The sequence below is a fragment of the Salvelinus namaycush genome, chromosome 5 (genome assembly GCF_016432855.1).
Source record: "Salvelinus namaycush isolate Seneca chromosome 5, SaNama_1.0, whole genome shotgun sequence".
In the NCBI taxonomy this organism is placed as follows: domain Eukaryota; kingdom Metazoa; phylum Chordata; class Actinopteri; order Salmoniformes; family Salmonidae; genus Salvelinus; species Salvelinus namaycush.
The window spans coordinates 61294965-61320468 of record NC_052311.1 but is presented as its reverse complement, the minus strand read 5'-3'; the positions used below and the strand labels follow the sequence as shown (position 1 = coordinate 61320468).

At 43.4% G+C, this 25504-nt stretch overlaps 1 protein-coding gene and 1 pseudogene across 1 annotated transcript; one reads left to right on the top strand and one right to left on the bottom strand.

Annotated features, from left to right (window-relative positions):
• The first annotated feature begins 2227 nt into the window (after window positions 1-2227).
• Window positions 2228-4360, top strand: LOC120048639 (trypsin-like). Its single transcript, XM_038994746.1, has 6 exons — window positions 2228-2294; window positions 2549-2705; window positions 3096-3194; window positions 3334-3497; window positions 3694-3830; window positions 4016-4360. The coding sequence occupies exons 1-6, from the start codon at window positions 2255-2257 to the stop codon at window positions 4166-4168; spliced, it is 750 nt and encodes a 249-aa protein (XP_038850674.1). The 5' UTR covers window positions 2228-2254; the 3' UTR covers window positions 4169-4360.
• A 2096-nt stretch (window positions 4361-6456) lies between these two features.
• On the bottom strand, window positions 6457-24033 carry LOC120048629 (annotated as a pseudogene).
• Window positions 24034-25504: the final 1471 nt, after the last annotated feature.

Here is a 25504-nt window from a genome sequence, read left to right as displayed (position 1 = left end):
GTACTCCGTTCGATCCATTTTGGATTTGAGACGTCGGGCGAGGGGCCTTCAGTACCTCGTGGACTGGGAGGGGTACGGTCCTGAGGAGAGAAGCTGGGTTCCGGTGGAGGACGTGTTAGATCCCTCCATGCTGTGAGAATTCCACCGTCTCCATCCGGATCGCCCTGCGCCTCGCCCTCCGGGTTGCCCCCGAGGGGGGGGGGGGGGGGGGGGGGGGGGGTACTGTCCTGACTTCTGCCGAAGTCGATTACTCTCCTTGTTCGGGTGGTGCTCGGCGGTCGACGTCACTGGTCTTCTAGCCATCATTGATCAATTTTTCATTTTCCATTGGTTTTGTCTTGTCTTCCTACACACCTTGTTTCAATCCCATTCATTACCTGTTGTGTATTTAACCCTCTGGTTCCCATGTCTTTGTCAGAGATTGTTTTATGTTCAGTGTCGTGCTGTTTGTATTTGGTGCGCGACGGGTCCTCATACCCAATTGGTTTCATTTTGTACTTATGGTTTTGTTTTATTAAATTACTCCATTTTAACAAGTTTAATTCTCCTGCGCCTGACTTCCCTGCCACCTATATACACGAATTGTGACATCCCCATATTATTACTTACCCTCTTGCTCTTTTGCACCCCAGTATCTCTACTTGCACATCATCATCTGCACATCTATCACTCCAGTGTTAATGCTAAATTATAATTATTTTTGCCTCTAGGGCCTATTTATTGCCTTACCTCCCTACTCTTCTACATTTGCACACACTGTACATAGATTTTTCTATTTTTCTTTTTGTGTTGTTGACTGTACGTTTGTTTGTAACTCTGTTTTTGTCGCACTGCTTTGCTTTATCTTGGCCAGGTCGCAGTTGTAAATGAGAACTTGTTCTCAACTGGCCTACCTGGTTAAATAAAGGTGAAATATATATTTTTTAATTATGAATGAATAATGATGTTACAGATGGACAAAGGTCATGCCCCCAAAACATACTAACCTCTCACCATTACAAATAACAGGGAGGATGTTGTCAACCCAGGTGTTGTGCATTGCAGCAGGACACATCCAGTCTAAACAGTGAAAATTATTTTGTGGAATGCAAAGGCGAACCCAGGATTAATGAGGCCTGGCCTAATAATAGGCAGCTTTTCTTTTTACTGTATCTGTGAGAGACATCAATTTGGCCACCCTATGTAAATAGAGGTAATATGTCCCCATCTATCTCCTGTGTGGTCATTTAGGCTGTAAAAAAAAAAAAAAAAAAAAAAAACAGGGAGGATAGGATTGTCTTGGAGGTATGATATTCATGCATCTGTAACTTTATCACTCATCATTATTCAAGATTCATTCATGATTATCATGGTAGCATCCACATGAATGTAGAAGTGTTCAGAAACATATTCTATTCTTATTAACAATAAAAGTGACTCCAAAATGATATTTATATCATTCATTTCTACTGGGCACAACATAATCTGAAACACAACCAAAACAAACTGCAAATGCATCCAACAAGTTTGTAGAGTCACAAGCTTGATTTAGCAGTGGTGTAAAAAGTATTACATTTTCATTCTTGAGTAAAAGTACAAAGTAAAAGTAAACGCTATACATCACATTCCTTATATTAAGCAAATCAGATGGCACACTACAACACCCTCAATATTTATGACACCTTCAAATGGGAGGACTAGATACATAAAGTACTATCATTTCGAAATGGTAAAACATATGTATGAAGCACCCTCAAATTGAAGGTGACATTCTGTACTGTCGGCTATATATAAAACATGTGATCTCAAATCCAAAATGCTGAAGTATAGAGCCAAATGAATAGTTTTAGCTTCACTGTCCAAATAAATACGTAGGGGCGTGTATGAAGCGAAGTGTATGCAGGTGCCTTAAATAAAATATTGTGGCCCTTGTATGCTTGTATGTTTAGGGATAAGGGAGAGTAAGAGGAGTGGATTAGGGTGGTCAGCAGGGTAGAGTGAATGTTGTGAGCATATGGGAGGGCAGTGCAGGTAGAGTGTGAGGGGTAGGGGAGGGCAGATGGGGTGTGAAGGGTATGGGGAGGTAAGGTAGGGTGTGGGGTGGGGGAGGGCAGATAGGGTGTGAGGGGTAGGGGAGGGCAGATAGGGTGTGCTGGGTAGGGGAGGTAAGGTAGGGGAGGTGGGGTGGGGGAGGGCAGATAGGGTGTGTATAAATAAAGTCCATGCGCGTGTCCAGGTGTCTGATCAGCCAGTGTTCACCGGACAGACAGACACCATGAGACTGCTCGCTCTGATACTGCTGGTTGGAGCTGCTGGTAATTAAACACATACACACACACACACACACACACACTTTAACATACTCTACCAATTATATATCAAAAACTATTCGTAAGGAATATTAATCTTACATATAGCTTATAACAGCTTTCAACTTTTTTACCAAACAGGCTGTTTTTATGTGATGTAGAACAATTCTGATGAATACTATTCAGAGTGCAACAATGTCCTCATCTCTCCCCTCTTGTGACCACTCTCTCTGTATGGTGTCTCTCTCTGTGTGTTTCAGTGGCAGTGCCCCGTGAGGATGGTAAGATCATCGGTGGCCAGGAGTGTGAACCTCACTCCCGACCCTGGATGGCCTCCCTCAACTACGGGTACCACTTCTGCGGAGCCGTGCTCATCAATGAGCAGTGGGTGCTCTCTGTCGCTCACTGCTGGTACAAGTGAGTAAGGGTGGAGGGCAGGGGAGGGAAAGGGAAAGGGGGATACCTAGTCAGTTGTACAACTGAATGCATTCAGCAGAAATGTGTCTTCCGCATTTAACCCAACCCCTCTGAATCAGAGGTGCGGGGGTCTGCCTTAATCCACATCCACGTCTTCGGCGCCCGTGGAACAGTGGGTTAACAGCATTGCTCAGGGGCAGAACAACAGATTCTGGGCCAATATGAACCAAAAGGAGGGCTCTTCTATGTCTTCCGCAGTGTGACACTTTGAATCTTATCAAACTGACATGAGGTTTCTCTGTAATCATAGTTGTATCACCCTGTCTTTCCCTTTGTCCTCTTCCTCCTCTCCTTCCTCTGCCCTTCCTCTCCTTCGTCCTCCTCTCTCAGCCCCTACGCTATGCAGATCATGCTTGGAGAGCACAACCTGCGTGTGTTTGAGGGAACTGAGCAGCTCATGAAGACTCAAAACATCATCTGGCATCCCAGGCAAGCTACACCCACACTTACCCCTTACACATCACTTTAGGGAAGCCATTTTATAACAATCGAACCGAGACTGAATGGAGTTTTATCACATTACATGATTCAATACAAATCCCTTGGCCTCTCTCTCTTCTCTCTGTAGCTATGACTACCAGACGCTGGACTATGACATGATGCTGATCAAGCTGTTCCACCCTGTGGAGATCACTGATTATGTGAAGCCCATCCCGCTGCCCACCAGCTGCCCATACGCAGGCCTCCCCTGCTCCGTCTCTGGCTGGGGCAACATCGCCACCGGAGAGGAGGGTGAGACGGACCAAATACCCCTGCACTTTACCTTTACAAAACTATAACCACAGAAACTACACCCAAACACACTATACCAAACAAACTTTACCAACATTAATTATACCCTAAGTACCTTTATCCACACAGAAGAGGTATGACTACGGATAAATTATATTAAATAACTAAATCTCCCTGCCTTTTATTTCTTTCTCAGTTAACATGCCCACCCGTCTGCAGTGTCTGGATGTGCCCATACTGGAGGATGAGAAGTGTGAGATGGCCTACCCTGGCATGCTCACCCGCAGGATGGTGTGTGCTGGATACATGGACGGAGGCAGAGACGTATGCAACGTACGTACAGTATATGACACCTTTTTGATGAGCCCTTTTACTATCTTTGTTGTTTAGTCATTTATAAAACACAGTGGTACATATTAGGATCAACCTGAATTGATTTCTTACCTCTCTCTCTGTCTCTGTCCCTTTCCTCTCTCTCTCTCTCTCTCTCTCTTTCTCTCTCTCTCTCTCTCTCTCAGGGGGACTCTGGCAGTGGTCTAGTGTGTTTGGGTGAGGTTCATGGCCTGGTGTCCTGGGGTCAGGGCTGTGCCGTGCCCGGATACCCCGGAGTCTACGTCAAAGTGTGTGAGTTCCTCCCCTGGATCGATGAGACCATGAAGGCCAACATGTAACACCACTAGCTGCTTTCCTCCCTGTCTCTCAGACCTCCACTCCTCCAAACTCTTCCTCCCTGTCTCTCAGACCTCCTCTCCTCCAAACTCTTCCCCTCTCTCTCTCTCGTTCTCCTCCTAGTTTAATACTAAAGTGGAATCAGCACAGAGTGTAAGCATGTCAAACACAATAAAGCCTTAAGTTACACTATCTTCCGTCTGTCTGTCTTAGAAACTACACTTTCATTACTATGTGCATTTTTATTGGTATGATCAGTGGGCAAACTTCTGAGTACATTTTAACAACTTGAGGGAGGTGCAAAAGTTTTATTTGGGTTTCATGTTTGATCATATTAACATACAACTATAGTATGTAGGCTATATACCGTACTAGTCATACATCCCGGACAAGGTTCTGAGGGACTCTGCCCCACTCTGTAATTTGCAGTCATGAATTAAAGCCGAGGTTTGCAATATGTTTTAAGTATGGGGTAAATTATGAGGTAGCATATTTTCAATGCCCTACATACACACATCAAGCAATGAAATAATTTGACCTGTTATTGGAACTGTGCAGCAGCTAACTCTGTTTGCTGTGCAGCAGAGGGCATCAGTGAGTTGTTCCATCAGTCTGTCCTTCTTCACTCACTTTGATGTTATTATTAGTAGATCAACAGGGCATTCTCCCTCCATATTAAGGCATACACAAGATACATACAGTGGGGCAAAAAAGTATTTAGTCAGCCACCAATTGTGCAAGTTCTCCCACTTAAAAAGATGAGAGAGGCCTGTAATTTTCATCATAGGTACACTTCAACTATGACAGACAAAATGAGAAGAAAAAAAATCCAGAAAATCACATTGTAGGATTTTTAATGAATTTATTTGCAAATTATGGTGGAAAATAAGTATTTGGTCAATAACAAAAGTTTATCTCAATACTTTGTTATATACCCTTTGTTGGCAATGACAGAGGTCAAACGTTTTCTGTAAGTCCTCACAAGGTTTTCACACACTGTTGCTGGTATTTTGGCCCATTCCTCCATGCAGATCTCCTCTAGAGCAGTGATGTTTTGGGGCTGTTGCTGGGCAACACGGACTTTCAACTCCCTCCAAAGATTTTCTATGGGGTTGAGATCTGGAGACTGGCTAGGCCACTCCAGGACCTTGAAATGCTTCTTACGAAGCCAGTCCTTCGTTGCCCGGGCGGTGTGTTTGGGATCAGTCATGCTGAAAGACCCAGCCACGTTTCATCTTCAATGCCCTTGCTGATGGAAGGAGGTTTTCACTCAAAATCTCACGATACATGGCCCCATTCATTCTTTCCTTTACACGGATCAGTCGTCCTGGTCCCTTTGCAGAAAAACAGCCCTAAAGCATGATGTTTCCACCCCCATGCTTCACAGTAGGTATGGTGTTCTTTGGATGCAACTCAGCATTCTTTGTCCTCCAAACACGACGAGTTGAGATTTTACCAAAAAGTTCTATTTTGGTTTCATCTGACATTCTCCCAATCTTCTTCTGGATCATCCAAATGCTCTCTAGCAAACTTCAGACGGGCCTGGACATGTACTGGCTTAAACAGGGGGACACGTCTGGCACTGCAGGATTTGAGTCCCTGGCGGCGTAGTGTGTTACTGATGGTAGGCTTTGTTACTTTGGTCCCAGCTCTCTGCAGGTCATTCACTAGGTCCCCCCGTGTGGTTCTGGGATTTTTGCTCACCGTTCTTGTGATCATTTTGACCTCACGGGGTGAGATCTTGCGTGGAGCCCAAGATCGAGGGAGATTATCAGTGGTCTTGTATGTCTTCCATTTCCTAATAATTGCTCCCACAGTTGATTTCTTCGAACCAAGCTGCTTACCTATTGCTGATTCAGTCTTCCCAGCCTGGTGCAGGTCTACAATTTTGTTTCTGGTGTCCTTTGACAGCTCTTTGGTCTTCGCCATAGTGGAGTTTGGAGTGTGACTGTTTGAGGTTGTGGACAGGTGTCTTTTATACTGATAACAAGTTCAAACAGGTGCCATTAATACAGGTAACGAGTGGAGGACAGAGGAGCCTCTTAAAGAAGAAGTTACAGGTCTGTGAGAGCCAGAAGTCTTGCTTGTTTGTAGGTGACCAAATACTTATTTTCCACCATAATTTGCAAATAAATTAATTAAAAATCCTACAATGTGATTTTCTGGATTTTTTTTCTCATTTTGTCTGTCATAGTTGAAGTGTACCTATGATGAAAATTACAGGCCTCTCTCATCTTTTTAAGTGGGAGAACTTGCACAATTGGTGGCTGACTAAATACTTTTTTGCCCCACTGTATACATAAGGTACAGAAGATTAACAATGGCTGTTTTTCAGGAACAGTGGAAATGGACCTTTCTTATTCCTATTATCCATCCATTCTTGAGTCAGTCAGAGATGTTGTGCTTATCTTTTCTCCCAGAGTCAGGAGGACATGGTTCTCTCCCGCTCTCTCTGGCTGCACCCGAACTCTGACGTCCGTTCACTCCTTTCTTTGTCTCTTCTGTTTCACTGAATCTGAGGCCCCTAACCAGGCTGCTCCACCTACAAGATAAATGTTAGATCAATAGATAGATAGATAGAGAGAGGTTAGTGAAGGGTTCACTAACTCTCAGTGTGTGTTACAGTAAGTGGAAAAGCCCCTGTAAAATAGTTTATTATGGTAAAGAACAGCCCTCCACTCCCTCCCTCCCTCCCTCCCCCTCCTCTCTGATACTCACCCTCTCCACGGGACTGGGAGGAGACACAACAGGAGTGGAGGTTTGGCTCTGAGACAGAATCCTCACTGTTACCAGAGAACACAACAACATTCACCACCGTCATGTTTTAACACTTTGGAAAGCTAATACTGTATACAAGGTGCTATACAAATAATGTCTACAATTAAAACATGGTACTTGTGGCCACATTTACTATTTTATGTATAGCAAGCATATTGTTGTGTTACACTAAAAATAAACACACACTTTTTGAAGAAAGTCCCATTGGGGACAGGCATGGATGGCCTGTGAGAGATTGGGAGTGTGGGCGGTTGTCTGAACCCCCCAGAATTCTCCTCCTCACTACTAGCTAGCTCCTCCCACTGGCATCTTAAGGGGAGGAGACAGAACACAAGAGCTCTCAATCAAGTTCAATGAGGAAGTACTGTAACCAAATTATTTATATTTAGTTGTGTAACATTAAGTCACACACAAAGTGGTGAGGTTTCAGGTTATTGAGCAAACCATACAAACCAAAAGTGTTTATAAAAAAATGTATTCAGAAAACTGTATGGCTACGGCCAGTAAACATCAGACCTAGGGAGGAACAAACAGTGAGCTAACATTGGTCACATTGCCCTATTTTATTTGTCTATCTCCTGAGCTTCTTTAGGATGTAGGCTACAGTACACAATTATTTTCTTTCTGACAGACATCTTCCATATGTCTTAAAAGCCTAAAATGCAGTTATCCATCCACTGCAGTATGCATTTAGAGCTCACCTGTTAGTGCTGGCAGTGTGGTGTGTGAGCGCTCTGTCTGAGGGGGTGTCACTGTGAGCCTGTGGTGGAATAAGGACACACCTTTACCTGTCTACCGAAGCCCCAGTTATCAGTGAATATGGGTTAGACTTCTTATTTCCATTGTGGTACTGTTACTATCAATTCTGTAGAGTGTGTGTATGGGGGAACTTACAGAACGCGAGTTAGAGTGGGAGTATTTGGCCAGTATATCGGGCACAGAGGGCTGTAAGGGGGCTTGTGGGGAAGGGCAGTGGGAGGAGGTGCTCTGTTTGGGAGGGAGGGGTGGAACGAGGCGAGAGCTGGGGAACTGGTATTCTTCAGACGACATCTGCATCAGAGAGAGAGAGAGAGAGAGAGAGAGTCATTGCAAGAGAAAACCCCCTGAGACAGAGACAGTAAAAGAGAACCCCACCCCCACCCCCACACACAACAAAACACACCCTCTTCATATAGGCCAGGTTTTTCATGACTAGCTGTACATCCTCCAGGTCATCTTCCTCTTCCTCTTCCTCGCTGACAGACAGGTAAGGCTCCACCAGGATTGACTCTGTCCCTCTGATGTCACAGCGACAGTAAGGGCAGGTGTGTCCATCCGACTTCTGCAACACATGGAATGATCACACCAGGTTTAGCAGAAAAAACATTATCTACACATCTGTACTGTCTGTTAATGTGTGGAAACTCATGTGTCGGTGTACGTTTGTGTATTGTTGTATCAAATCAATTCACATTTTATTTGTCACATACTTCGTAACAACAGGTATAGACTAACAGTGAAATAGTTACGGGCCCTTCCCAACAATGCAGAGAGAAAATGATTGCTGTATGTCAAAAAGATCCCTGGGATGATGCAGTAATTTGGTTCCGTCAAGAGCATTCCTGAGCAGATGCATTTCCCATGCTGTAAGTATAATACCCATAATATTGTCCTTTCTGTGTGTTATTTGCATTTACAGTAAAGCAACTGGTTTAGCATATCAAATTAAGATTGAGCATTCTACCGTAGTTCACTTTGGTAAAAACCGGAGTATTCTGTTCAAATCTATTCTATTGTGTCTTCTTGTCCCCTGAAATTTGACTGTGACAGTGTGTGTCAGTGTGTGTCAGTGTGTGACAGTGTGTGACAGTGTGTGAGAGTGTGTGACCAGGTGAGGAGTGGAAACTCTAAGGGCGAGTCTCCTCAGTGTGAGTGTAGCATGAGGAGGATGTACGCTTCGGCTCACACAGGAAGTCCTAACCCACATGTTAGGACACGATGGCCAATAATACTGCTCTAGGTGCTGCTACGCCGGTTCACCTACTGATGTGTAGTGGGCTGGCTCACTGACTGACGCACAGACGGACAGACTCGCCTACTGACAAACTGACTGACAGATTAACTGACTGACTGACTGACTAACTGACTGATTAACAGGTGGATGGGAAGACATTAACTGTCTGACCAAAAAACAATTCCATACAGTTAACCCAAATTGGTATGTTGATGATATATAATAATAAAAGAGGATATGGCTGGTGATGTCAGAGACATTGTGTGAGGGAACGATGTGTGGTTTGGCTTTGAGGATTTTGTTGGTGATGTGGTCAATCACAGAGTAGGCATACCTGCCATCCCGTGAGGCAGGGTTGGCACAGCAGGTGTCCGCAGGGCTGGATGCGTGTGTCCTTGTCTCTCTCTGTACAGCTCTTACACAGCTGGAAGGTACTACCCATCTCACAGTACATCTCATACTCGTCCTCTGTGACTTTGACCCTGCTTCTCTGTGCTGGTTCACACAGACTGGTGAGGTCTGGGTTCACATCACGTCCGTCAGGGTAAAGATAGCTGCAGACAAACACAACACAGAATTACACACACATTATGTAAAACGATTACAGGCCTGTGCAAATGTTGTGTGTTAGTGTTGGTCAGCTTTTTGTTCACCTGCACCCGCCCACAATTTTTAATAACCCATCAGCACTCTGTCATGGGAAAAAAAGGTTGAAAGGGGTGTATCTTGGCTATAAAAGACCTTTGTACTTTTGTCTCGCCACTCTCAACGGAGCATTAGAAATGGTGGATCGTTGACAAGTCATTGCTATTGCAAAGCTCTCATTATTAAAGATTTAGTTGAAGTATAACTCTGACTTGTGTGATAAGTTTTTCTCTCCTCATTTGATAGTAAAGAAATGAACCACCACAACTCCTGTTCCCAAGTCAAAATTTTGCCTACATTTGGTGTATCATTTTACTGCAAGAAATACTTAATTCTGCAGGAGTTAATATTAAGGCTATGTGAGAAGCTATAGACGTACTGTTAGTGTCCAGATTTTGGTTTCCATTGAACCCATCTGAAAAGTAGGCTACAGTTCCTTTGACTTGCCATAGGCCTATTTGAAGTCCCCATCTTGTGACTGTCAAATTTGTATAGAGTCTCACAATCATCACACATAAATAACATAACATCACACTGCTATCATCCTCTTTTACCACTTCACAAATCTTTCCCAAACATGACTTTTATGGCCCTCCCTTTCCTTTATTTTCAACTCTTCATTTCACAGCTTTTCTCTAATTGAATTAAACTCTGGCATTGTCCTTTTTGCCTCCATGTATTGAAGTGAGCTTTTTCTGCCAGTTACCATAAGCATTTGGCGATTGGCGTGTACACTATTTAGCACTTGTACAGTTAGGCCCTAAAGCTTAGGCTTATGCTCTAAAGCCATTGCCAGAAGGCCTAATATAATTAAATTAAAACCTCAATGTTTGTGGATTTTTGAAGGTATTGTTTTCTCTTTATTCAAATCGCCCGCCACCCACCGTCCCTTCATCCACACAATACATAATGACCCTGAACCCACCGTCCCTTCATCCACACAATACATAATGACCCTGAACCCACCGTCCCTTCATCCACACAATACATAATGACCCTGAACCCACCGTCCCTTCACCCACACAATACTTAATGACCCTGAACCCACCGTCCCTTCATCCACACAATACATAATGACCCTGAACCCACCGTCCCTTCATCCACACAATACATAATGACCCTGAACCCACCGTCCCTTCATCCACACAATACATAATGACCCTGAACCCACCGTCCCTTCAGCCACACAATACTTAATGACCCTGAACCCACCGTCCCTTCATCCACACAATACTTAATGACCCTGAACCCACCGTCCCTTCACCCACACAATACATAATGACCCTGAACCCACCGTCCCTTCACCCACACAATACATAATGACCCTGAACTCACCGTCCCTTCATCCACACAATACATAATGACCCTGAACCCACCGTCCCTTCAGCCACACAATACTTAATGACCCTGAACCCACCGTCCCTTCAGCCACACAATACTTAATGACCCTGAACCCACCGTCCCTTCACCCACACAATACTTAATGACCCTGAACCCACCGTCCCTTCAGCCACACAATACTTAATGACCCTGAACCCACCGTCCCTTCATCCACACAATACATAATGACCCTGAACCCACCGTCCCTTCATCCACACAATACATAATGACCCTGAACCCACCGTCCCTTCACCCACACAATACATAATGACCCTGAACCCACCGTCCCTTCATCCACACAATACTTAATGACCCTGAACCCACCGTCCCTTCATCCACACAATACATAATGACCCTGAACCCACCGTCCCTTCACCCACACAATACTTAATGACCCTGAACCCACCGTCCCTTCATCCACACAATACTTAATGACCCTGAACCCACCGTCCCTTCATCCACACAATACATAATGACCCTGAACCCACCGTCCCTTCACCCACACAATACTTAATGACCCTGAACCCACCGTCCCTTCAGCCACACAATACATAATGACCCTGAACCCACCGTCCCTTCATCCACACAATACATAATGACCCTGAACCCACCGTCCCTTCAGCCACACAATACATAATGACCCTGAACCCACCGTCCCTTCAGCCACACAATACTTAATGACCCTGAACCCACCGTCCCTTCATCCACACAATACATAATGACCCTGAACCCACCGTCCCTTCAGCCACACAATACTTAATGACCCTGAACCCACCGTCCCTTCATCCACACAATACATAATGACCCTGAACCCACCGTCCCTTCAGCCACACAATACTTAATGACCCTGAACCCACCGTCCCTTCATCCACACAATACATAATGACCCTGAACCCACCGTCCCTTCAGCCACACAATACATAATGACCCTGAACCCACCGTCCCTTCAGCCACACAATACTTAATGACCCTGAACCCACCGTCCCTTCATCCACACAATACTTAATGACCCTGAACCCACCGTCCCTTCACCCACACAATACATAATGACCCTGAACCCACCGTCCCTTCATCCACACAATACTTAATGACCCTGAACCCACCGTCCCTTCATCCACACAATACTTAATGACCCTGAACCCACCGTCCCTTCATCCACACAATACATAATGACCCTGAACCCACCGTCCCTTCAGCCACACAATACATAATGACCCTGAACCCACCGTCCCTTCAGCCACACAATACTTAATGACCCTGAACCCACCGTCCCTTCAGCCACACAATACATAATGACCCTGAACCCACCGTCCCTTCAGCCACACAATACATAATGACCCTGAACCCACCGTCCCTTCAGCCACACAATACTTAATGACCCTGAACCCACCGTCCCTTCATCCACACAATACTTAATGACCCTGAACCCACCGTCCCTTCATCCACACAATACTTAATGACCCTGAACCCACCGTCCCTTCATCCACACAATACTTAATGACCCTGAACCCACCGTCCCTTCAGCCACACAATACATAATGACCCTGAACCCACCGTCCCTTCAGCCACACAATACATAATGACCCTGAACCCACCGTCCCTTCATCCACACAATACATAATGACCCTGAACCCACCGTCCCTTCATCCACACAATACTTAATGACCCTGAACCCACCGTCCCTTCATCCACACAATACTTAATGACCCTGAACCCACCGTCCCTTCAGCCACACAATACTTAATGACCCTGAACCCACCGTCCCTTCATCCACACAATACTTAATGACCCTGAACCCACCGTCCCTTCAGCCACACAATACTTAATGACCCTGAACCCACCGTCCCTTCAGCCACACAATACTTAATGACCCTGAACCCACCGTCCCTTCAGCCACACAATACTTAATGACCCTGAACCCACCGTCCCTTCAGCCACACAATACATAATGACCCTGAACCCACCGTCCCTTCACCCACACAATACATAATGACCCTGAACCCACCGTCCCTTCATCCACACAATACATAATGACCCTGAACCCACCGTCCCTTCAGCCACACAATACTTAATGACCCTGAACCCACCGTCCCTTCATCCACACAATACATAATGACCCTGAACCCACCGTCCCTTCATCCACACAATACTTAATGACCCTGAACCCACCGTCCCTTCAGCCACACAATACATAATGACCCTGAACCCACCGTCCCTTCATCCACACAATACTTAATGACCCTGAACCCACCGTCCCTTCATCCACACAATACATAATGACCCTGAACCCACCGTCCCTTCAGCCACACAATACTTAATGACCCTGAACCCACCGTCCCTTCATCCACACAATACATAATGACCCTGAACCCACCGTCCCTTCATCCACACAATACTTAATGACCCTGAACCCTGAAACCATGTGTTTGATGTATTTGATACCATTCCACTGATTCCACTCCAGTCATTACCACCAGCCTGTCCTCCCCAATGAAGGTTCCACCAACCTCCTGCGGTGTGTCCATGAGCGTGTTTACTCACCAGCCCTCCCTGAAGCCCTGGATGAGGGCCTGGTAGAGAGGTGTATTCTGGGGGATCGTCTGTACGATGTCGCCATCACCAGTCACATGACCAATGGCCCACTGGCCCATCCGAGTGCAGCTCAGACGGAAGACGTAGCTGGACAGAGATACACAGTTCACATGGAAACGTCTTTACTGGAGTTGATACAGATTTGACCATGAAATACAGGTAACCGCCAAAATAAAAGAAACACCAACATAAAGTGTCTTAACAGGGCGTTGGGCCACCACAAGCCAGAACAGCTTCAATGCATCCTTGGAATAGATTCTACAAGTGTCTGGAACTTTATTGGAAGGATGCGACACCATTCTTCCATGAGAAATTCAATAATTTGGTTATTTGTTGATGGTGGTTGAAAACGGTGCCTCAGGCGCCGCTCCAGAATCTCCCATAAGCGTTCAATTAGGTTGAGATCCGGTGACTGAGACAGCCATGGCATATGGTTTACATTGTTTTCATGCTCATCAAACCATTCAGTGACCTCTCATGCCCTGTGGGTGTCATCTTATGGGGGCATAGCCATAGTAGCCCAAATAATGGGCAAAATAATGGCCTGCCCAGCATTTTTGTACATGACCCTAAGCATAATGGGATGTCAATTGCTTAGATAGCTCAGAAACCACACCTGTGTGGAAACACCTTCTTTCATCCTTTCATACTTTGTACCCCTCATTTCCTCAAGTGTTTCCATTATTTTGGCAGTTAACTCTACTTATCTAGGTATTATTCTTTACTATCACTATAATTATAATGATAGTGTGTCCCATTAAAAGTAATCACTGCAGATATTGTTGTAGGTTATGGTAAACCTCCTCTCTTTTCTCCTGAGCCCCTCCTATCCCCCTGTTCCTTCCCTTCATCTACTCTCTCTCGCCAAACCCCAAACCATCCACCCTCAAACAATCTCTCCTGTCCTCACCTCCCGGGCTGGTGCAGGTAGTTTTGGAGGCGGGCTTTGACCTGGTCGTAGGTGAGGAAGGCCATGTAGCCGGGATGGGTCACTGCCAACTGGTTCCAGTTCCTCAGAAGAGACCTCCAGGGCTGACAGGAGAGGGGAGGACATATTTACTATCAGTTGAAATATGTGTTATTATTTTCCACTTTGGAATGTTCTGGCTTTCTTTAGACAGTGGGAGACAGAAAGAATGGGATAGACATCTTGGAAAGTGGCAGAATGCATGTTCACTAAACATTATGTGAGGTGTCTAATTAACCAGGATTTAGGGCTACTTAGAACAGGGCTAACATATATGGATCACATGTACCTGGAATAGCCTGGTGAAGATGTCAAACTCGAACACTGAGATGTGGTTGTTACAGGTGAGATCTACAGTTGACTTTAGAGCCATGGACTCCATCCCCTCTTCAAAGTCATGGACCCTACGGAGATGCTGCTTAAAACTGCTCCACTGCACAATACACCTAGGAGAGAGAACGAGAGGAGGGGAGGAGAGGGAGAGAGGGGTGGGAGATAAAGGAAGAAGGAAAGTGAGAGAGAGAGAGGGAAAGAGAGTGAAAGTGAGAGGAGTGAAAAAGCAAGTGGAGGAACAGAATACTTTTCACAAGACTAGAAAGAAACTGCCTACATCACCAGTCAAAAGTTTTAGAACACCTACTCACTCAAGGGTTTTTCTTCATTTTTACTATTTTCTACATTGTAGAATAATAGTGAAGACATAAAACAATGAAATAACACATGGAATCATGTGGTAAGCAAAAAAATCGAAATATATTTTATATTTGAGATTCTTCAAATAGCCACCGTTTACCTTGATGACAGCTTTGCACATTCTTGGCATGCTCTCAACCAACTTTATAAGGTAGTCACCTGGAATGAATTTCAATTAACAGGTGTGCCTTCTTAAAAGTTGATTTGTGGAATTTCTTTCCTTCTTAATATGTTTGAACCAATCAGTTGTGTTGTGACAAGGTAGGGGTGGTATACAGAAGATAGCCCTATTTGGTAAGGACCAAGTCCATATTATGGCAAGAACAGCTCAAATAAGCAAAGAGAAACGACAGTCCATCATTACTTTAAGACATGAAGGTCAGTCAATACGGAAAATTTCAAGAACTTTGAAAGTTTCTTCAAGTGCAGTCGCAAAACCCATCAAGAGCTATGATTAAACTGGCTCTCGTGAGGACCGCCACAGGAATGAAAAACCCAGAGTTGCCTCTGCTGCAGAGGATAAGTTCATTAGAGTTACCAGCCTCAGAAATTGCAGCCCAAATAAATGCTTCACAGAGTTCAAGTAACAGACACATCTCAACATCAACTGTTCAGGGGAGACTGCGTGAATCAGGCCTTCATGGTCGAATTGCGGAAAAGAAACCACTACTAAAGGACACCAATAAGAAGAAGTGACTTGCTTGGGCCAAGAAACATGAGAAATGGACATTAGACCGGTGGAAATTTGTCCTTCTCCTTTGGAGATTTTTGGTTCCAACCTGCGTCTCTTTGTGAGACGCGGTGCGGGTGAACGGATGATCTCCGCATGTGTATTTCCCACTGTAAAGCATGGAGGAGAAGGTGTTCTGATGTGGGGTTGCTTTGCTAGTGACAGTGTCTGTTATTTATTTTGGAATTCAAGGCACACTTAACCAGCATGGCTCCCACAGCATTCTGCAGCGATACGCCATCCCATCTGGTTTGAGCTTAGTGGGACTATCACTTGTTTTTCAACAGGACAATGACCCAACACATCTCCAGGCTGTGTAAGGGCTATTTGACCAAGAAGGAGAGTGATGGAGTGCTGCATCAGATGACCTGACCTCCACAATCCCCCGACCTCAACCAAATTGAGATGGTTTGGGATGAGTCGGACCGCAGAGTGAAGGAAAAGCAGCCAACAAGTGCTCAGCATTTGTGGAACTACTTCAAGACTGTTGGAAAAGCATTCCAGGTGAAGCTGGTTGAGAGAATGCCACGAGTGTGCAAAGCTGTCATCAAGGCAAAGGGTGGTTATTTGAAGAATCTCAAATATAAAATATATTTTGATTTGTTTAACACTTTGTTGGTTCCTACATGATTCCATATGTGTTATTTCATAGTTTTGATGTCTTCACTATTATTCTACAAGGTAGAAAATAGTCAAAATAAAGAAGAATCCTTGAATGAGTAGGTGTTCTAAAACTTTTGACAAGTAGTGTATATACAAATAGACTGTTCCTATTTGTGGAATGTTCTGTCAAGCCCACGTCCCTTATTCCATTCTAGTTCCACTGTTACCCCACCCAACACTCACTTGTTTCCAAATGCTCGCCTCCAGAACACTCCGGCCTCTGTCTTAGTCAGCCTAAAGGTGTCGCCTTGAAAGCTTCCCTCGGGAAACATGGCCCTTAGCTCACAGAGCATGTGACTGAAGAGCAGGGACAGCTTGGTCAAGTTTCTCCTGTGAATAACAGAAAATAACATTAAGCTATTCTGAGCTTTTTACAATGTATCAACTAGGGTGATAAGGGTAGGCTTTCTGGTCCATAGCTTAAAATGCAGCAGCGGCAGCTAGAATGAAAATAAACTTTAGATCTCATAGACATAATGGGTATTGTACCCTCTAACAAGCAGTAATGTATCCCTCTCTTTCTCTCTTTCTCAGTTCAATTCAATTTAAGGGGCTTTATTGGCATGGGAAACATATGTTTACATTGCCAAAGCAAGTGAAATAGATAATAAACAAAAGTGAAATAAACCATAACAAATTAACAGGAAACATTACACTCACAAACGTTCCAAAAGAATAAAAACATTTCAAATGTCATATTATGTCTATATACAGTGTTGTAATGATGTGCAAATAGTTAAAGTACAAAAGGGAAAATAAATAAACATAAATATAGGTTTTATTTACAATGGTGTTTGTTCTTCACTGGTTGCCCTTTTCTTGTGGCAACAGGTCACAAATCTTGCTGCTGTGATGGCACACTGTGGTATTTCACCCAATAGATATGGGAGTTTATCAAAATTGGATTTGTTTTCGATTTCTTTGTGGATCTGTGTAATCTGAGGGAAATATGTGTCTCTAATATGGTCATACATTTGGCAGGAGGTTAGGAAGTGCAGCTCAGTTTCCACTTCATTTTGTGGGCAGTGTGCACATAGCCTGTCTTCTCTTGAGAGCCAGGTCTGCCTTCGGTGGCCTTTCTCAATAGCAAGGCTATGCTCACTGAGTCTGTACATAGTGAAAGATTTCCTTAATTGTTGGTCAGTCACAGTAGTCAGGTATTCTGCCACTGTGTACTCTCTGTTTAGGGCCAAATAGTATTATAGTTTGCTCAGTTTTTTTGTAAATTCTTTCCAATCTGTCAAGTAATTATCTTTTTGTTTTCTCATGATTTGGTTGGGTCTAATTGTGTTGCTGTCCTGGGGCTCTGTGGGGTCTGTTTGTGTTTGTGAACAGAGCCCCAGGACCAGCTTGCTTAGGGGGCTCTTCTCCAGGTTCATTTCTCTGTAGGTGATGGCTTTGTTATGGAAGGTTTGGGAATCACTTCCTTTAGGTGGTTGTAGAATTGAATGGCTCTTTTCTGGATTTTGATCATTAGCGGGTATTGGCCTATTTCACGAGGAAAAGAAAGAGGAGTGGAATGCCCCGGTGCACAACTGAGCAAGAGAACAAGTACATTAGAGTGTCTAGTTTGAGAAACAGACGCCTCACAAGTCTTCAACTGGCAGCTTTATTAAATAGTACCCGCAAAACACCAGTCTCACTCATCTTTCTATTCCGGTTAGAGGCAGTTTGCGCTGTTCTGTGAAGGGAGTAGTACACAGCGTTGTACGAGATCTTCAGTTTCTTTGCAATTTCTTGCATGGAATAGCCTTCATTTCTCAGAACAAGAATAGACTGACGAGTTTCAGAAGAAACTTCTTTGTTTCTGGCCATTTTGAGCCTGTAATCGAACCCACAAATGCTGATGCTCCAGATACTCAACTAGTCTAAAGAAGAACAGTTTTATTGCTTCTTTAATCAGGACAACAGTTTTCAGCTGTGCTAACATAATTGCAAAAGGATTTTCTAATGATCAATTAGCCTTTTAAAAACTTCTTGACACTACGGATCCCGTTACCGGGATCATTTTCCTAAACAACCACTGAATTGCAGAGCGCCAAATTCAAAAATAATCCTAAAAATATTTAGAATCATGGAATCACAAGTGAAATATACCAAAACACAGCTTAGCTTGTTGTTAATCCACCTATCGTGTCAGATTTTGAAAATATGCTTTACAGCGAAAGCAATCCAAGCGTTTGTGAGTGTATCAATCAATGCTAGAACAGCTAGCCTTAAATTAGCTTGGTCACGAAAGTCAGAAAAGCAATACAATTTATGGGCCTCTGTACGCCTATATAGATATTCCATTAAAAATCAGCCATTTCCAGCTACAATAGTCATTTACAACATTAATCATTTCTACACTGTACTTCTGATCAATTTGATGTTATTTTAATGGACAAAAATTAGCTTTTCTTTCAAAGTGACCCCAAACTTTTGAACGGTAGTGTATATGTTTTGCTGTTTGTTCTTTGTTATAGAGCCAAAAAGATTGGAGAAGTGGTTCATCCATACATCTCCATTTTAGATAGATAATTCTTCGTGTTGTTGTTTGTTCAGAGTTTTCCAATTTTCCCAGAAGAGGTTTGTTTCTATGGATTCTTCAATTACTTTGAGCTGATTTCTGACGTGCTGTTCCTTCTTTCTCCGTAGTGTATTTCTGTATTGCTCTCTCTCTCTCTGTCTCTCTCGCTCTCTCTCTCTCTCTCTCGCTATGTCACACACACACAGGTACACTCATGCTTGTACAAACAGGATGTCACAGTCTAGCTCTTCCTGTCCTTGTTCGTTTTGTGCCGCAGAAACAGAATTTTCCGTTAGCAACTTGACCAACCAACAAGACACTCAAAGGTTACTGTGTGGCTCTTCTCTTGAGTGTGTGTCTATTATTAGCCTGCAAGGGACAGTAAAGATCCGGCCACAAACCTCTTACTGTGTGTTCCACTCACCGTCTCAACCATTCTCTCATCTCTCTGGCTGTATGGGCAGTTGAGAGCAGGACTGAAGTTTCCATCCTTACCTCAACCTGGTTGACCATGTTCATTTCTTACTTTCCACCACACTCATTCACTGCATCCTGTCTACAGTTGAGCTCAATGGTGTGTGTAAAGCATAGCAACTTCTTTTTGAAAAAAAGAGCTCGCATGGCATTGCTACTGTACCTACAGTACGTGTGACAGTACTATGTGCCTGCCTCTCACTGAAGACCAACAAGGCAACAGTGCATGTGGCATAGTTACCGGTTTTTGCAATTGACTATTATCACTATTGTAATATACAATATCTACCTTATAGCTGTTACTTATTGTTGCAACAACCGTGGTTAATTGGAATTGTACCTGCAGGGACCCTGCCACTGAATTTAGCTTTATAGCAAACTACTGCATTTTACCCAGGCATGGGCAGTGTGTAAAAATGTATAAGAACAGAGAAACATCTATATTTGTTTGTGTGTTGCTTTCTACGAACAGAGAGGGGTTTGAAGGAGAGTGTGGGTGAGTAGGAGGTGTGAATGTTTGTTTCATTGTATGTGGGTGTTATTAATATAAACTAACAATAATCTGCTTCTCTCAGTTGAAAATGTAAACTTTTGTTACGACAAGGCGTAATGCAAATTGATGTGATTTCATGATGCACACATTCTGTAGATTCAGAGAGCAAAATATGGACGACAAGGAGCGAAGGGAATAACAGTTATGTTAAGACTTGCCAGTCCTGCTGTACTGCATTGCACTGAACATGCATCCTTAGCCAAGCCCTGTTCTTCTTACCATTAGTAAGATTCAGCATTTTGGGAAAATTACACATAGCTCATAGCTTTTTCTTGACTTCACAGGTAATAAAGACTTTTTTGATTTATTGTAAAAATGTTATATGTTTAGCGGTAGATATATAATTGAGAAATATTTGTTTAATTTTGTACTTTGAGTGATTAACAAATGTAAGAAACAATATTTAAAAAATAAATAATGTGTCAGAGAACCACACTGCCTTTCTCCATGGCCCGTATATCCCAGAGAGTTGTTGCGATCACCCAGTTTCACCCAGTTCATATTAGCATGATAAAGCCTCAGGTCCACTCCATTATCTCTCTGAGACATTAGTAGTCTCAACGGAACAGAGGTTTGGTTCCAAACATTTAGATACACTCAGACACATTTATTTCCAAAATACCCACCTTAAAAACTGCACAACTACTGCACAACTACTAAATAACTAAATGTATCTGCAGTAGTGTGAACCTAAATGCCATATTGATTCTGTGTTTATGTTCTAAGACAGCCGACTTGAGGGAACTGGGAATGTTGATTTTTGTCTCGCTGGTACTATAACTGGATAATAATGGGTGCTCAGGTCTATTTGTGTCATTGTGGTTCTGCTCTGTCTCTGGCTGTGCTCCAAAATTCACTTACTGTACATATCAAGTCTAATGCCAACCAAGACCTTTATGAATTTGCCAATCTAATACCATGCATTTTAATTTTCCTAGTTGGCCTTAGTTACTTGAGAATTGATTTGAATATTGGCCATTGAGAATATTGGCTGAAAGTCTGTGTCATGGTGCTGGTGGAGTCAGATATCTCAGACATGTGCCCTGCCCTTGACCCCACAGCTGATTTATTTGCCTTTTTCGGGTGAAAAGGTCAACATATTAAAATGTACTCTAAATCAATGGTATCCTCAGGGTTCAATTTCTGGTATGGTATAATAGTCTTGTAGCCTACAGATCCATAATGTTTTTTGAGTAGTAATTGTTTTGCTTCTGTGGATATAAAAAAAGTATTAATGTTTATTCATGCTAGATTAAAAGTGAAAGAGGAGAGCAAAAACCATGTCAACAATGTGCAGTGTTGGAGAGTAGTGAACTCCATGTAGCTCAACTAGTAATTCAACTACATTTAGCAGTAGCTTGGGGGTAGTTGAACTCAATTCAAATATTGGTAGTGTTTTTAGTAGTGAATTACTTTTTTGTAATGTTGTGATGTAGCTAACTATTGGGACTAGACACTTTTTATTTGGAAAAATAAAATAATATATAGGTGTAGCAGGCAATCATTTCCTTCCTTTTTCGGCATCAGACCTGCCTAATTCTCACTTGAAACATAGTTTTGTGTTTAATAGCCTTAATTACAAATTCTGTTAACATATGACCCTAAAGTGATATGTTCTTGCAATTTGTAGTCTATGACATTTCAGAATTAGATATTAGAATTTGGATATAGTGAACTACACTGTGTACAAAACATTTAGCTCTGAACAGGTGAATCCAGGTGAAAGCTATGATCCCTTATTGATGTCACCTGTTAAATCCACTTCAATCAGTGTAGATGAAGGGGATGAGACAGGTTAAAGAAGGATTTTTAAGCCGTGAGACAATTGAGACATGGATTGTGTATGTGTGCCATTCATAGGGTGAATGGTCAAGACAAAATATTTGAGTGCTTTTGAAAGGGGTACGGTAGTAGGTGCCAGGCGCACCGCTTTGAGTGTGTCAAGAACTGCAACGCTGCTGAGTTTTTCACGCTCAACCGTTTCCTATGTGTATCAAAAATGGTCCACCACCCAAAGGACATCCAGCCAACTTGTCACAACTGTGGGAAGCATTGGAGTCAATATGGGCCAGCATCCCTGTGGAAAGCTTTCGACACCCTGTAGAGTCCATGCCCCAAAGAATTGAGGCTGTTCTGAGGAACACCTTCCTTCAATATTAGGAAGGTGTTAGGAAGGTGTTCCTAATGTTTTGTACACTGTGTCTATATTGGGAAATATTTCATAGTTTAGAATTGCTAGACAAAGTTCTCTGTACGGACTAAAAGTCTTGTTTTGTCCTGGCACTGCCAAAAGAGCTTGGCAGGCTTTATATCAAAGTATTGTGGAGTGTGTTTAAGATTTTTATTTGGGGTTACAGACTATCCTATATAGTAATTTACTTGTGATTATCACTGACAAATCTAATAAACAATAAAAAAAGGGTTCTCAGGCTTGGCAATAGGCCTGTGCTAGATAACAAAGCGACCCTATCCGGTAGTCACATCATTGTGGTGAGCATCATGTATCTCAGCCTGGACTGAAATCTCCCCCTGGCTCCTCACATGGTACGAACGTATGCAGCCTGTCTGCTAGACTATACACTACAGACAGGATATCACTGTAAACTTGGGCCAGCATCCCTGTGAAACGCTTTCGACCCCTTGTAGAGTCCATTACCCGACACAGTGAGGCTGTTCTGAGGGCAAAAAGGGGTGCAAGTTAATATTTGGAAGGTGTTCCTAATGTTTTATACATTCTGTAGTAAACAATATTTTCTTAAGGGTAGCTTTAGTCTTCCAGTGTAAAGTAATTGGTAGCTTGGTAAACTATATTTTTAGAGTAGCTTCCCCAACACTGACAATGCGTATGATAATTGGATTAAGCGCCAAATCCTAACTGGAGACACATGCAGGTAACTTTTTGAGCCATTTGAGTTTTTACAAAGATATCGCCTACGACCCCATATATCAAGTTATGTTCCGGCCCTTGTTGTTCTCTCTCACCTGTAGCTGGACATCTCCTCAAACATCTTATCGCGCCCCTCTTTAAACAGCAGCACGGCCCGGTTAGTCTTATCCAGCAGGTGTCTTGCATGGATCCTCAGGTACTCCCCCTCATCCCCCCGGGGGGCCTGCCCCCCAGCTGCAGGCCCCCTGTACGGCTCCTACACCTGGGTGAGCAGCGTGGCTGTCTCTGAGACCACCCCGGGGAGGTACGGGGGGCTGTTCCTCAGGCCCAGCCTGAGGTTGGTACATAGCCGATGCAGCTTCTCCAGCCTCTTCAGGGCCTTGTCCACCTGCCGCTGGTCAGAGGCACTGGGCGTCTGGGAGGTGGATTTCAGGCTCCGGTCAGATCCTAGCCCGTTCCCTCCCGTGGCCATTGTCCTGAGGAGGGATTCCTGGTTGTGGGGTGTTAGTCCGAGGGGGATCTGTTCAGTGCAGCCTGACGGTTTCTGTCTGGCAGCCCTATCTATGACAGTTGAATGAGGGAGTGATCTAGATGTCTGTCATGTCTGGCATGGACGGCTTAGTAAATGTTGTCATTGTATCTTTATGGTTGACAGCTTGAGTTGAAAAGAGCACACTTTATCCAATATATCTTCACCAGTGTTCCTCAGTAATCCAAAGAATAATCCAATGAAATCAGGTAATCCAGATAGGGGCAGAGCGCCAGAATATACCATAGCCCAATAGGAATGGAGACAACTGCTGTGGTTTAGAAAGAGTGGAGGGGAAACGTCTTGTCCAGAAAAGCGCAAACATATAATCTCTCAAAACTGTTTACGAACAATCTCTCAAAAATGTTTGTTTTTCAAGCCTGCATTCATAAAGTCCTCAATTCATAAATCCTAATTTTCTTTGGTCAGTTTTTCAGAAGTAGCCAAGATTTTTTAAGAACAGTCTCTTTCCAGTTCATTTTGTAAAGAGAACGTGTAAAGAGGAAACCCTGAAAGAGAGAGAGCAAGGGAGGGCAGAACAAGACAGACAAATAACCACTCAACCTTCCTAAACAATCTCAACCCCTCTCCTCCCCTGTTCTCTCCTCCCCTTCTTACTCAACATTTTACGCTCTCATGCCCAGGCACTATCTCTCCCCCCGTGTGGCGTAACTCTCTCTGATTTCATCTACAACATACAAATGGTGTCTCAGATATAGACCCCAGGCTCTCTTTGCAGGACAACAAAAACTTTTTTTATGTCTCAGTCTGACTCTGGCTGGCCCCTCTCGCTCTCTCTATCTTTGATGTTCTTCCAGGTTTGCAGCCAGACAAACAGGTTTGTAGTCTTTGTGTGTGAAGGTGGAGTGAGGCTGAGATAGGTATGGGCTTAGAGGTAACCGATTAGTAAGAAAGGAGGGGGGAAGAGGAAACAGGGGATACCCACAAGGAGAGTGTGTCGTGTAGAGAAAAGTAAGAGAGAGAGTAGAGAGAGAAGAGAAAAAGAGAGTATAGAAAGAGAGAGAGAGGGAGAGAGTAATGAAAACTTATAGTGATTAGATGTCACAAAGATGAAGAGCACTGTGCAACAGGATGTATGTGAAGTCATTGCACTGCAGGTCAAGGCCCAGTGATGTTTAATGTGTAAAGCAGCCCTCAACTGCTGTCTTCCCTTTGTGAGACAGTGGGACCAAGCAGAAAATACAAAGGCATTCAATGACAAATTGGCATTTAACTGTTAGCACCATATTCTTCTCTGTTGTAACATTTGTAAAGGGAAACTACCTAGAGAGAACAGTAAATGCCATCCCAATTGGATAAAGTTGGAGGTGTCTAAAAACCGCCACAGACTAATGAATACATCTTTTCTATTAATTTTTGTATCAAGTTTTTATTATTTTTTGGTTGACAGGACAAAAAACACAAATCAACAGACATTACACAAATACACACTGTCAAGTGTTGTAGTCCATATTTTAATATTGTCTGATTTTGCATCTTGTCGAGAAAATTAGAGTTCAAGTTGAACTCATGAATAAGTTCAATAAGTTCACAGTCCCCAAATCCAGAACAAATTCAAGAAAGCGTACAGTATTATATAGAGCCATTATTGCATGGAAGTCCGTGTCACGTTTCTGACCTTATTTACTTTGTTTTGTCTTTATTTTGTTGGTCAGGGCGTGAGTTGGGTGGGTATTATCTATGTTGTCTGTTTCTATGTGGGGTTTTCTAGTTTGGCCTGATATGGTTCTCAATCAGAGGCAGCTGTCATTCATTGTCTCTGATTGGGAACCATATTTAGGTAGCCTGTTTTCACTGTTGGTTTGTGGGTGTTTGTTTCCTGTGTCAGTGTTTGTGCCACACGGGGCTGTTTTCAGTTAGATTCTCTTTGTTATTTTGTATTGTGTCATGTTCAGTTGTTTCTATTAAAACATGGACACTTACC

Coding starts and splice junctions, on each gene's coding strand:
- LOC120048639 (XM_038994746.1), top strand. CDS start 2,255: ATGAGACTGCTCGCTCTGATACTGCTGGTTGGAGCTGCTG. Junction 2,295..2,548: donor ACTGCTGGTTGGAGCTGCTG/GTAATTAAACAC, acceptor TGTGTGTTTCAG/TGGCAGTGCCCCGTGAGGAT. Junction 3,831..4,015: donor GAGGCAGAGACGTATGCAAC/GTACGTACAGTA, acceptor TCTCTCTCTCAG/GGGGACTCTGGCAGTGGTCT.